General features: G+C 43.1%; 1 protein-coding gene across 10 annotated transcripts in view; it reads right to left on the bottom strand.

Moving 5' to 3' along the window:
- JARID2 (jumonji and AT-rich interaction domain containing 2) overlaps positions 1-14,371 on the bottom strand; it is a 255,093-nt gene that overhangs the window by 35,863 nt on the left and 204,859 nt on the right. For all 10 annotated transcript variants that reach the window (XM_070244931.1, XM_070244935.1, XM_005603585.4 and 7 more), the window contains one exon: positions 2,227-2,462. In XM_070244931.1, the coding sequence (XP_070101032.1) occupies positions 2,227-2,462 (236 nt within the window). The remainder of the gene's footprint in view (positions 1-2,226; positions 2,463-14,371) is intronic.

Below are 14,371 nucleotides of genomic sequence, written 5' to 3'. Positions count from 1 at the left end.
ACTTTCAAGTCTAATTATTTAAGAAATACATTTCATAAAGCTGTAACAGCCATACGATAGTGATTCTTCTGATGGCTCTGGGCAAAGTAAATTGAAAACCTTCTAGAAAGGATTCACCACTCTAGATGGCATTTAAGAATATTCATGATTCATGGAAAGAGATCAAAATACCAACATTAACAGGAGTTTGGAAGAAGTCGATTCCAACCTTCACGGATGACTTTGAGGTGTTCGAGACTTCAGTGGAAGAAGCAACTACAGATGTGCCATAAACAGCAAGAGAACTAGAATTAGAAGTGGAGCCTGAAGATGTGACTGAATTCCTGTCATCTCATGATAAAACTTTAATGATGAGGAGTTGCTCCTTATGGATGAGCAAAGAGAGTGGTTTCTTGAGATGGAGCCTACTCCTGGTGAGGATGCTGTGAAGATTGTTGAAATGACAACAAAGAATTTAGAATATTACATAAACTTGGTTAATAAAGAGGTGGCAGGCTCAGAGAGTAGTGACTCCAATTTTGAACAAAGTTCTACTGTGGGTAAAATGCTATCAAACAGCATCGCATACTACAGAGAAATCACTTGTGAAAGGAAGAGTCAATCAAGGCGGCAAACTTGATTGCTGTCTTATTTAAGAAACTGCCACAGCCACCCCAACCTTCAGCAACGACCACCATGATCAGTCAGCAGCCATCAACATTGAGGCAAGACCCTCCATCAGCAAAAAGATTATGACACCTGAAGGCTCAGATGATGGGTAGCATTTTTTAGCGGTAAAGTATTTTAAGGCATGTTCATTATTTTTCTAGACACAATGCTAGTGTACACTTGACAGACTACAGTATAGTGTAAACATAACTTTTACATGCACTGGGAACCAAAAACTTCATGTGACTCGCTTTATGGTGGTGGTCTGGAATGGAAACTGGTACCTGCAATACGTATGTGTACACACAATTCCCTCTCTGTGTATTAACATAGTAGCATATTCAGAGAGAAATATTTCAAACATTACGAAGCACAGAAGGACCATGGTAAAGAACATTTCAACAACAGGAGGAATTCCACTATTTTCACACCATAATGACCATCTTTTTAGCCATTCTACAATACTACCAGTCAAGAAACCTCTTCAGTCTACCCACACCTTGCCCTGAATCAGTCTTTAAAGATTACAGCCTCTGGTCTATTCCAGGGAAAACTTTAACTCTAAGTTAAAATTCCTGGTGAGGAGAGTGCATCTATCATATGATCCCCATAGCTAGCACACTTTAAAATGGACTGAGGAACAGAAGCATGAGGGGTCAATGAAATGCCACCTGACCCGCTGTCGCTGTATGCCCCCAGGTACGTGTCTTTATCCCTACGATCTCCCTCTCAGAGTCCAGAGAAATCACTGTCCAAGGACATGAACACTGTGACAGCAACAAGGGCTGAGCCCCAGGCCATTCGTAAGAGTGTCCCCAACAGGATCTGTGTTATCTAACCCGACACTGCAATGAGGGGCAGTGGGAGCACTGAGCACAGTGTGCACCTGCCCTCAGCTGATAGGCAGGATGCAGATGCACTCAGCTGAGTAAATGCCCCACTGCACCCCGAGGCCCACCACATGCAGACCGCTTAGCGATGTGTGCACCCACGTGAGTCTTCTGCTCACAAGTCTTAGTGGAGAGATGGTAACTTGTCACATTGAGAAGAACAGATAAACAGCCCAGGACCATCTGCTGACAACACTGGGCAGTCTGCAGGCCCATTTCAAGGTGGAACTTATCAGCTGTCTGCCTAACCTGAGAAAACAACCAAATCCTCCCAGCACTGTGGAACTCATCTGGTGCCCAGGGCGCATGCAGTGGAAGAAGCACAGTGAGGAGGCAGACTCCCTTCCAACCCTCCTAATACATCCCGACACACACGATTCAACAGATCGCAGCACTTGGCACCTGCAGCATCCTCTAGAATGAATGCAAATCCCCCCAGAGCCCACGCAGATCGATCTTCACAGGAAGAGAGGTGTGCAAACTCGCATCTCTGTGCAAAGGTACCTTCCTCTCTCCCGCTCTCGCCTCAGAGCATCACTTCCTGCTTTTAGAACCCTCGAAACACGGATTTTGTGCGGCTACCACTCACATGTCCCCTTTAATTAACTTGGTGAAATGACGAGGTAGCATCTGGCAGGCATCCTTTGGGCCAGACTACAGTCACAGGTGCGGCACGGCCAGGCTTTACCTGTTTCCGTAAGTCCTGAGCCGACCGATGCAGAGGGGGGTGGTGGTGGTTAGCAGCGAGCCCCTTGGCCGAGGAACCCGGGGAGGGGGCCGCTGGGGGATGGGTCGCTGAAGCCTGCTCCCTCCGGCTGTCAGCCCGGTGATCGCTGTGCTTCTCCTTGCCGGGAGTGGCCTCTTTGCTTTTGTGTTTTTGAACAGGTTCTTTCTCCCGTGATGACCTGCTGGAACCATTGAAAACTGGAAAGGAAGAGAAAGGAAGAATGAAGTCACTACACTGATTATGAGGCCATGTAACCTAAACATCCTGAAGTCAAAAAGAGACACAAAAGGAAAACATTCTGGAAGACTATCAAGTCTCATCCACTCTCAAGAGCAACCCCAAGTCAAAACACAACCACCACCAAAACGCAAAGTACAGAATAATCCTAAACACCTAGAGACCACAAAAATTTATGTTTCTAAGTCCCTACTAAAAAACCCCAGCAGCCCTTAGAATATCAACATCACACTTTAAACAAAAAGAAATGAAAATGAAAAAACTAATACAAATAGTCACATACCAAGAACAAGAGTACCTTGTGTATAAAGATAGAGGGGACCTGAAATAATATATTCTCAGATTTAACAGTTACACATTTTGAGGCTGCAGATGTGCTGACAGTTATGGGTCAGGCACACAACTGTTTTACCTGACCCATCAGTGACCACAGATGAAGGAGAAAGAGACATGGTAGCACTGAGCCAGACCCTTTTCCTATTCCAGAAGTCAGAAGAGCAGTAACAGCTAACACGTATTAAGTGCTTACCATGAATTAGGTGAACCACGCTAAAGCTCTGAGGTGCACTCAGCCTCTGAATCCAAAGGGAGAGGACATTGTTGTCATGCCCATTTTACAGATGAAGCCCAGAGGTGTGGAGAAGGTGAGCGCCTCGCCCAGGCCATCACCAGCACACCCAGGTAGGTCTGGCGCCCAAGCCTCCTCCCCTCCCCAACGCCCAGGTGGTTCTTGGTGCCAATGTGCAAAGTGTCTGTGGGATTCCACTCACTTACGGAGTTCAAAAGAGAAGGGTGATGCTCAGGGTTTCTACAGTAAGCTTCAATTACAGTGCCGTCGTGAGTTTTCTCCTCTGCTTTACAGCTGGGACTTGCAAACGTGGACAGACTCCTCAGGTCTGGCTCATCCATGGAATCAAGGAGCCTTTCACATCTGTTCCCCTTGCACCCACAGGGCCCCCCACTCCCCTCAAACCATCCCAGCAGACCTACTTCTTCAGGGAGGGAGGAAGGACACCCGTGCCTGGTGCCTGGTCTGCTCCACCTCACAAGCTCCAGGCAGAATGCTAAGGGGAAGCTATAGTAAGCCCTTGTAGCTGTCATTTTAAAAACGCTCCTGTGCATTTCGTCACAGATGAAGCTTGAACAGGTCATTGTGTCTACCTGTCCATCAGGCACCTCCACTCCACACCCTCCCCACCCCAGAAGGGACTGGCAGAAGTCACTACCTGACCAGGTAGCTGTGAAGAGAAAATTCTTCCTCCTTCAAGTTGAAATCTCTTCCTGCTGGCTTGAAGAAGGACAAATCAAACTCACCCACTTTTACTGGCCCTTCAGACAGCTGAAAAAGGACATCTCTCTTTTGAGGATGCCTCCTCCAGACTTCTATCTACAGTTCCTTCAACACTGTCTCTCACCTTGATTTGGAAGGATCCTTTAAATTACGCTCATGCCTCACAGGCTGCAAACACTTTCCTCTTATCTGTCGTTTGATTTTGCATCTGCTGTGGTGCTAAATCTGTAACCCATTTTTTAAAGTTTCTCTCTTTGCGTTTATGCTTAGAAAGCCCTCCCATATTGTCCAACGGTAAAATATTCCTCCAAATTTCCTCCTTTCTGATTCAATTGCTTAGATTTACTGCTTCAGTCCACTTGTTATTACTTGGGGTATGGTACCACAGAGAGATTTACATTTTCCATATCTAGACTGGATGTGAACGTTGATTGCTACAGTAACGTTCAGTGCCAGTGATTACATATTCTAAACAAAATTTCAATACTGAAGTACACGTCATGCCACATCAAAATAAGGTATATGATCCCGTGTTGTGTGTGGTTCTACTGGATACTCTCAGTTACACAGAAAATGGAGAGCCTCAAATGGCTGGCATTTATGCTAAGTGTAAGTAATGACATATTGTCAGAAACCATCAATCATGCCCAAGCTGGCAGAATCTGTGCTTGCTTTCAAGACAAATTAAAAGCAACATCCGTAAGAAGTCATACTTCAATGTGATCGAAAATCAAGCTAAGAAACATGAATCCAGGCAATTCTTGACCGTTCACCAATTTCCTAAAGCAGCGAACACAGCTCCTTTACTGAAACACAGCACAGGAAGTTGTCGCATTTTTTTTTTTAATCTCAAATATCCCATACTCCTCCATGCTTTGTTACTACCACGAAAAAGTACCAGTTCTAAAATTACTTTCTCTTTGTTCAGTTAATAAAAATTGTATCCTATGGGTTTGTCCCCTTTAGTAACACCGTATTCTAGGAGGTCAATGCCTAGCCCTGTTGTCTGTAACTGGACAAGTTATTTAACCCTCAGTTTTCTCACCTGTAGACTGGGGATAACAGACGTTCCTATGTAGAGATTTGGGAAACCTTATTACTGCAAGTTCAAAAGAACCATCTCAGGTTACCATGTGATCCGACTGTGGCAAGACCTCCTCTTGCCTCTTGTGCACCCTGCAGACAGAGTACCAAGAAGGGCTTCCACACAGCCCAACAGCTGGCCTGAGCAGACTCATGGCAGCCTCTCCCACTTGACCCCAGCTGCCTCCCAGCATCCATTTCATGAGAAAAAGAAATGTTGCTAATGCCCTGACCGAGCCAGGAGAAATACAATACTGAAAACACATTCGACATTTTCTACTAGGTTAATGAGTGACTTGTAGGACCCTTGTGGGACCCAGAGACCCTTTCAGGGGATCCTGTGAGTCAAAACTATTTCCATAATTATACTAAGACAGTAATTTGCCTTTCTCACTGCAGTGATATTTCAATAATGGTGCAAGACCAAAGGTGGATTAGCAGTCAGGGAAATGCTAATCAAAACTGCCACAAGACAACACCTTCACTCACATCCACTAGGATGGCATCCTCAGAAAGACAGCTAAGGGGGGGTGTTGGTGAGGACACGGAGAAATCAGAACCCTCACACACTGCTGGTGGCAATGGAAAATGGTGCAGCTGCTTTGGAAGACAGGCTGGAAGTTCCTCAAAAGGTGAAACAGAGTTACAAGACAACTCAGCAATTCCACTCCCAGGTATGTACAAGAGAAATGAAAAATATGTTCACACAAAAACTTCTATACAAATGTTCAAAACAGAATTTTTAACAATACTTAAAAATTGTGGGGAAAAATCCAAAGGTTCATCAACTGGTATTTATATAAACATAATGGGGTATTATCCATCCATAAAAAGGAACTAAGTACTGATTCATGCTCCAGCTTAGATGAATGTTGGAGACATTATGGTAAACGAAGAGAAGCTAATGACAAAAGGTCACATACCATATGATTCCATTCATATGGAATGACTCAAACAGATCCATACAGAGAGACAGAAAGCAGCTCAATGGTGGCCAGAGGTGGGGAAGGTTTCAGGAAAATGAGAATGACTGCTAATGGGTATAAAGGTGTTCAGGGGGAAGGTGATGACAATGTTTTAAAGTTGATTGTGATGATAGTTGCCCAACACTGTGCATATATTAAAAACTATTCAATTGTACACTTTAAATGGGCAAATTTTACAGTATGTTAATTACATCTCAATAAAACTATTATGTTTTTAAACAACAGCAACAAAAGGTGGGCAAAACTGTAGTTGCCTTAACAGAAATCAGTGCAGTGGCACCAAACCATACTAATAATTATTGTATTCTTCATCACCAGTTATTAGCAGTTAAAAAAAAAAGCCAGTTACATTTAAGGGTGGAATGAAGCAGTACCAAGTGTTAAATGTCTTCTTCTGCATACCAAAATCCAATGGCTGTTTCCAGGGAAAAGCCCTGTTGTAACTGTTTAAGTTGCAAGCTGGCTATACTTTTTTATGGAATGATATTTCTATTTGAAAGAAGGACTGCTGCAGTTATTTGTCAGTCATTTTCTCAAAAATGAATAAAGGGAGCCTGTCAAGGAAAATAACTAACAGTTTTTGCAAAACTGCCACTGATAGCATTCACAATTTCAGGCCAAAATTACAATTTTGGAAAACCTTTATCTGCCATCATGAGTTTGACAGCCTCTCAACACTTAAAGACTTTTCTGATGAGGTCAGAGGAGAGGAGCTACGGGATCCTTTGATACTGTATAAGGAAAGGAGCCGACAACGGGAAGAGGTACAGAACTCAGCAAACCATTATTTTCAAATGATCAATACAAGATGTTACAAAATTGTGCATGGGTAAGAGATCCACTCAAAGTGGAAGGCAAACTGATGGACTTTAATGTAATGGAGTACGAAACGTTCACCCATGAGGTTCTCCATGAACCATGGAGGGTCAGACTCCCATTAACAACTGACCTTTAAGAAACGACCACTGGATGAGTCTGGGTGTAGTATAAAAGAATAACACCATCTACAAAGGCTCCTCCATTTTCCAACTGCGTATTTGTCCAAGATTGATTTTCTTCATATACGCCAACCAAATCTATATACTGCAGACGCTGGTGCAGAAGCAGACATAGAATCTAGTTGTCTTCTACTAAGGCAGACAGCAAAGAGATTTGCAAAACTGAAAAAGGATGCGACTCTTCTCACCAGTAGCTTTTTGGTTTAGGAATATAGATACTGTTCATAAAAATGTTGTGTTAATATGTAATGGGTTTTAAATGAGTATTTTTAAATTTTGTTTTACTTTTAATATGGTAAATAACAATAAAACAATCCACATTAACAAAAGCCATTTGGGCATCACTCAATAGTTGGTAAGAGTAAAAAGGGGTCTTGAGACCAAAGGCCTGAAACTGCTGGGCTACATCAATCTCCATCAATCTCACGGTTTCCCGGGGCCTTTGATGGACCCTGTACTTATGTCTATACCTACACATCCCGCAAAAAGCTCAGGCTCTGAGATGAAGCTACCTAAGTTTGAAGCCAGAAAAATCATTTGCTGACCATTTGACGCTGGGCTGGTGACTTGTCCAAGTATTCGCTTCCCCATTTACTATCTATCTCACAGACTTGCTCTGAGGACTCAGGGAGAAAGTATTAATGCAGAAAGGGGCTGAGCGGGGCATGAAGCAAGACCTGGGTAAGTGTTAGCTTGTTAGGATCACCACACTAATTCCAACAGAGTCAATGACCAGACCCGTAACAGGGCACTGCAGGAACCAGTGTTCAGTTCTACATCACTCCTTTCCAAATGAACCAAGGGGCACAGCCAGTTCCTAAAGTGAAACTTAAAGGAAATGCATTAGGAGCGACACTGTGGTTAGCCAGCAGTATCTTCCTGAGATCTAATAGAAAACAGAGGCTTCCTCAGCATTATCTGTACCTGAAATGGAATGCACAATTCTTGGATCCTATTCTAATGCCTTGGAGGAGTTTTAACGACCACCAACATCACCAAACCAACTCCTCAGGAAAATGCTCTGGAAAGTAAAGCCCTGCAAAACAAAGACAAATCTGTGGGGTTCTGGGATTAGACAAGAAAGTGAATCAGAGGGGAGAGGGGAGGCAGGTGCCACCACCAACACAAACCAATCTGGCTGCTCTGTGAAAGGCAGCCCTATTCTACTAAAGACTATGTTGATCAGACAAACAGAAAAGGAGAAAGTTTTCAAGGATACAAAAATTAAAAATTGAATAAAATTAACTTTCATTTGCAAACAAAGAGAGAGTTTTCAAATGAATCTACTTTGTCATCATCTTGCTATTTTACAGCAGCAATAGAGCCAAATGGTAAACACAGCCAAAAAGTCAAATCAAGTGTTAAATGGGAAGGGGGAGGGGCGGGCAAAGACGATGGAGCCAGAGACAAGGTATATTTTGTGCTCAACAGCTCATTAATTTTAAGTGTCGTGGGAACCTGCCAGTTTTGCCCCTCTGAGTAATTATCTTTTGTCTTAATTTGTAAGATTCTCCAGAAGGGGAAAGGAAAAAATACTCACTCTCCCAGGGAAAGACTAAACCCCGTGAACATGAGACAGACAGACAAAGTTGGATGTATGGAGGACCTACGCACATGGACCCAATTAAAAGGAATAATAGGGCTTGTTTCTTTAAGGAGAGAAAAAAAAACATTTATCACAGAGAGCCACATTAGGAAATTGTATTGTACCCAGATACAAACAGCTTTACATTAATGAACAGAGACAAACATATTGATTTGTATACACATACTCTGAAAGTTAAATGGCCTATAGACAAATGTTTCCACACCAGGGCAAGCAAAATCTTTAAATCCAAAGGCTGATATTTTGATTTCAAGTCACTTCATGCCTGAGAAGGTAAGATTTGCTCCCAAGAATGGATGAAAAAGAAATGGGCAAGAGAAATTATTTCAGAAACATCTTTACAGCAATCCCATGATCATCTGAAAGGTGGAAAGCTACCCTCTCCAAGGAAGAGCCCACATTTAAAGCTCCAGGGAGTTTGTACTAAAGGATGTTCCCCATATAAGCTCTGTTCACACAGTTGGACCCCGACGAGATTCCTGCGGGAGACCCATAAGGCAGTCTATGAAAAGCCAATCACGAGGTCTTTAAAAGCCTCCCTAAATACACGACCTCTTGCAGGGCTGTGATTTCTAGCTCCCAGATCAGCGAACACATCTGTGCCTCAATTCCCTCAACTACAAGCCAGCTGCCTCCCCTTATCTCGCCTCCAGGAATCACTGAAGAATTCAAAATAAAGTATATAAAATGCTTTGTGTTCTTCAGAGAAAGGAGTTATGCAAATATAAGAAGGATGATCTTTTTGAAAGCTCCTGCTGCAATGGCAAAGACAAGAACCACGTGTGAAAACAGTAATTCCCTTCAAACAGAGCTGACAGGGCCAGCAGTCCACTTCTGCTTGTCTCCACACCCTTCCCATTTCCAGATGCCCCGATCTTGCTAATTATCCATGCTAATAGGGGCACCTCATCTAAACACCAGGAGACAATCTGGACATTTTTTATTAGGTATGAATAGGAAAGCAGTCCTCGTTTGGCATCTGACAAAGTTACATGGTACCCTGAGATGACTCAGTGTCTGACCTGAGCTAACAGGGTTCTGAAGCCCTTATCTCCTCGAGAGGGAAATAGGGACAGAGCCTGTAATGTCTGCTAATAGTGACACAAAGGGCAAGAAGGAAAGGATGAGAAGAAGGCCCGAAGACTGGACTAAGCACAAAATTACAGAAAATAAGACCCGCTCCCTGCCCCACCCCAGACAAATCAAAGGGACAAAACCAATCATTGTAAATACAGAAGAATGGCTTACAAAAAGGAAAGGAGAAGCACGCCAAGTTTCTTATCTTGAGCCAGACATTTAAGTGTAAGCTTCATGTCATTACATGGCGTCCCTACTTGGGGAAGACAGACTCCATCGATTGGCTGGTATTAAATCCTTGTTACTGTACAAAAGCCACACTGGCTCCCTGGAGCCAGTTCAACTTTGAGTCACTATTGTCTGAAAACAATGGCATGTCTGCCAACCTGTGCCAAGAGTTCAAAAGGATTTTAACGCAGCATGTGTGAGTGCTGTAACCCGGTCTGCCCTGGGCAAAAACAGCTCCACTAACTTAGCCACAGCATTCATGTGTAAAACTAGGAAAGCAGCAAGGACATGTTTAGGTCAGCAGAAGCTCCATTATAATCTCGAAGGGAAGCTCACACTGGGAGCCCACGCGAAACCTACCGCGGCCTCCATGCACCCTGATTCCAGTATCACAAGCAAGCTCTGCTGGTTTATGCGGTGTTTGTGGAGTACCACTGGAATTTCTGCACAGTGAAATCTCTCCACCACTTTGGTTATATATAAAAAACAGGAAAGAAATCTATACACATAAATTTTAAAGCAAATTGAATTTTCTTTCCAATCAGAATTTGGTTGCCACAATCCCAATATATAAAACTGTGAAAACATTATGTGTAATGATGTAAAATAACTAAAAGAGTCAGATTTGCCATAAAACATGTTTCTTACATATGTTCCTAATAACTTCTGATACTGAAGTTTAAACGGGACACATGACCTTTATGAGAATATAAAGGTCAGGGCAAGAGAAAGACCATAAATCAGGATGAATGGCTTCTGTCATTGAAAAATGGTTTCCTGGCCCACTTGGCCCCCAAAGGACTCAAGGAAACAACCAGGCTGATGGCCTGATAGTGACTAACCCTCCCCCAACTTCCCCCCACCCCTGCCCAAATCCCCTAGCCTGTGCCCACATCAGGTGGCTCTAAGGCATCTGCATTCTCCAAAGGATGGGGGGGAGGGGCGGGGGGGGGGCCGGGGGTGGCAGCAGAGGATGTCTGAGAAAATGGCCTTTTAGGACAGCAGGCAGAGGGCTAAGAGGGACGTCACACTTCATCACTCTCAAGAAACAAGACAAGGAGTACAGAACTATGGGTTATACTCAGAAGAGGACATGCATTAACTTTTGAACAGATGATGAATAAAGTGTTTTTCCAGTTTGGGTTTCATAAAACCTTGTACAGTCAAGGATGGATGGCACATAATGATGGCGGTCCCATAAGATTAGTATCACACAGCCTAGGTGTGTAGTAGGCTATACCATCTAGGTATCTGTGAGCACGCTCTATGATGTTCGCACAATGACGCAATCACCCAATGACACATTTCTCAGAATATACCACGGTCATTAAGCAACACATGACTGTATTCAAGGGGATGAATTCTCAAAGACCAACTACATCTGAAGTAAATGGTAAGATTTCTGGCCCACCTCTGAATTTGAACAAGGAATCTGTAACTATTCACAACACACTAGGAGAGAGAGATCTTAAAAACGTGCACGAGAGTTAAACTGGAAGGCACCCCATATACACAGTCAATTATACAAGTTATAGAAGAATTAGCAATTTTCAGAATAAAAATATTAGAATGAAAAACTAAATACAACAATATTTGCATTATAGTAAGGATTGTTTTCAAGGTTCTCCAAATAAATATTATGGATCCACTATTCTATCACATACACCTCCACTCACCCTCCAGGAAACAGATGACTTTCAAAACTTCTATACACACATTTTATAGTCTCTGGGAACAGCAAGACTTCCCAAGTGGACTAAAAATTTCCCTTAAGACAGCTCAGATGAATTTAGCTGAAAATATTAAATACTGAGCAGTTTGGTGAACAGCTCACCAATTCAATTTACAATGTGCATAATATAAACATATCCCACCCAATTGTGGACAACAAGACTAATTGCAGATTCTGAAAATCTAATACATTATTACTAATTTCTTTAGAACTGCAGGGTATTAGAGTTCTTTTAGAAGAAAGAGTCATGGAGTGTGAGGCCAGGAACGGGACAGCAGCCAGCCTCCACTTTTTGAGAACTTACCAAGTTCACCACAGTGCCTGGCTCTATGCATCTGTCACTCATTTAGTCCTAACAGATTTTAGTTTATCTTTAATAAGCTATAATTCACATATCATGTAATTCGCCAATTTAAAGTGTACCATCCAATGGATTTTTGCATATTCGCAGAGTTGTGCAACCATTACAACAATCTAAGTTTAAAACGTTTTCATCACCCCAAAATGAAACACGATGGCCAATAACGGTCACTTCCCCTCCCCCCTTCCCAACCCTAACCCTAATGGAAAAAACTGGGTATTATCAGCATTTTACAGACAGGGAAACTGAGGCTTTAAAAGGTTAAATAATTGGCCCAATGACAGCAGATTACGAAGACACATCTGAGCCGGGAGCTTCTCGTCCATCATCAGGCACATTGACTAAGTGGGCTGTCACAGAAATCTGTATGGGCATCTCACCATAGAGGAGAGGGGCTCTAACATTCCCAGGAGGAGACATCCCCAAACCAAACACAAGAGGTGCAGGCCTGCTGTTCTATGTATGTCCCTAAAGGTCCTGCGTGGACCAGTGGAACCAGTGCTTAAGGAAAATGAGAAGAAGCAGGACAGGCTGATTATACTGATGGACAGGTGTCACTGGGGACCTTCTACCACACTTGAAACAGCTCACTCTGGTATGGTCAATAATGTCACATACTCACAGTGGTAAGAGTCACCTCTCAGAAAGCCCTCACTGTGTGCCAGGAATGTAAAAACACTAACTTTCCAGGATTCTCTTATCAATTACAAAGTTATTCTAGGCTTCCACATCTTTTTAATCACCTGTGGTGTTAATGTAACAGCCAACAGGCAATTTCTACCAGTTATGAACTCTTTCAACATAAAATAACTCATTTAGTTCTCACAAAAATCTATGAAAAAGGCACTCCTATTATCTCTTCTTTAAAGGTAAGAAAACTAGGGGCCGGCCCGTGGCGGAGTGGTTGGGTTTGCACACTTTGCTTTGGCGGCCCAGGGTTTCACCGGTTCGGATCCTGGGCGCGGACCTAGCACCGCTCATCAAGCCATGCTGAAGCGGCATCACACACAGCACATCCAGAAGGACCTACAACTAGAATATAAAACTTAGTACTGGGGGGGGGGGGGGGAGGTTTGGGAGGTGAAGAAGAAGGAAAGAAAAAGAAAAGACTGGCAAGAGATGTTAGTTCAGGTGCCAATCTTTAAGGGGAAAAAAGGTAAGAAAACTAAAACACAGAAAGCTGTCCCAAAGTTGCAGCCATAAATGGAAAGACAAGATCCAGCACTATGCTCTCAACCACGGTGCCAAGTGGCCCCGAAGGCGGAAATGGTGGATGGTTAGGAACAAATACTTTCTAGCCCAGCTCCATGTGTACTCCTGCTCTTAAAAAAAATGCTCCTAGACCATATTTCAACTTTTTGGAATATTCACTTGCCTCAACAGGAAAAAAATGGAGCTGCCAAGTTAAAAATAGTAAAAAGGATATCTTATGAAAACACCTATCAAAGAAAACAGCATTTGTCAATGACAGAGTGTCTCCTCACTGAGCAGGGCTATGGCAAGAAATGCTGGCCCTGCCTGCACATCCCACGCCTCCACCAGCAGCTAGAGAAGGGGCTGAGTGCACCTTGAAGGCAACCACAGAGCAGAAACATGGTAAACTCATCCAAATGATTGCTTTCCAGCCCTTACACAACACAACCCCAGTGTGAATCCAAAAGCAATTAAATCATTCCAGCTGGGAGGCCCATGATATGTTGTTTAAAAGGTCTTCTGAAAAATGTCCCACTTCAGAAAGGGAGGAGCACAAAAAAGAACAATGGTCTCTGCTCTTCCTTCCACTTACCCTAAGTGCACAAAAGCATTTGAAGAATATACAAGAGGTGGTGATGGGAGCAATGATCTTTCACCAAGTTCTCCACAAAGGACCATGACACCCCTCCACAATGACAACACTTAGGAAAAACCAAAGCCAAATTCATTCCAAACAAATGTATCCATTCCTCCAGTCTACCTCACTTATCACACTAGAAAAAAATAACCAACGATGAGAACTTTTGAAAAACTAGGCAGTTTCAAATATTAACTTGTAACGTAAATACCCACAGAACAGTGTTTTGATTGTGTTGTTTTGTTTCCAAATAGTGATTACCTAAGGACTCTATTGTTAGGATCATTTGAGGTTCTGTGTATGCAAGAGTATTCTGGAAACTCTGAAGAGCTATCAAAATAGAAAGTTGCTGGAGGCATTGTTATTGTAACCCTTGAGTGTTAACCCAAGGTTAAAAGCGTGCGTGATGCTGTCCATGTCATTTCAGATTATGTATTTTAATAAACAAATCCATTTCCATTAGGATGCTCAGTGGATTATAAATGAGGACATTAGAGTCCTGTGTAATGTTTACGAAACTGAACATCTGCCTGGGGACACCAGGCTCTTGCAAGAGACTATTGGGGTCAGGGCTCCCACCACCAGAAAGACATGTGCTGTCACAGACAGGCCCGATTAGACATGACGGCAGCACAGTGGCAGAGGGCGAGTGGGGAGTGTGTTCTCTCTTGGCACT

This window comes from Equus caballus, chromosome 20 (genome assembly GCF_041296265.1).
Source record: "Equus caballus isolate H_3958 breed thoroughbred chromosome 20, TB-T2T, whole genome shotgun sequence".
NCBI lineage: Eukaryota > Metazoa > Chordata > Mammalia > Perissodactyla > Equidae > Equus > Equus caballus.
This window is presented reverse-complemented; position numbering and strand designations above follow the sequence as displayed.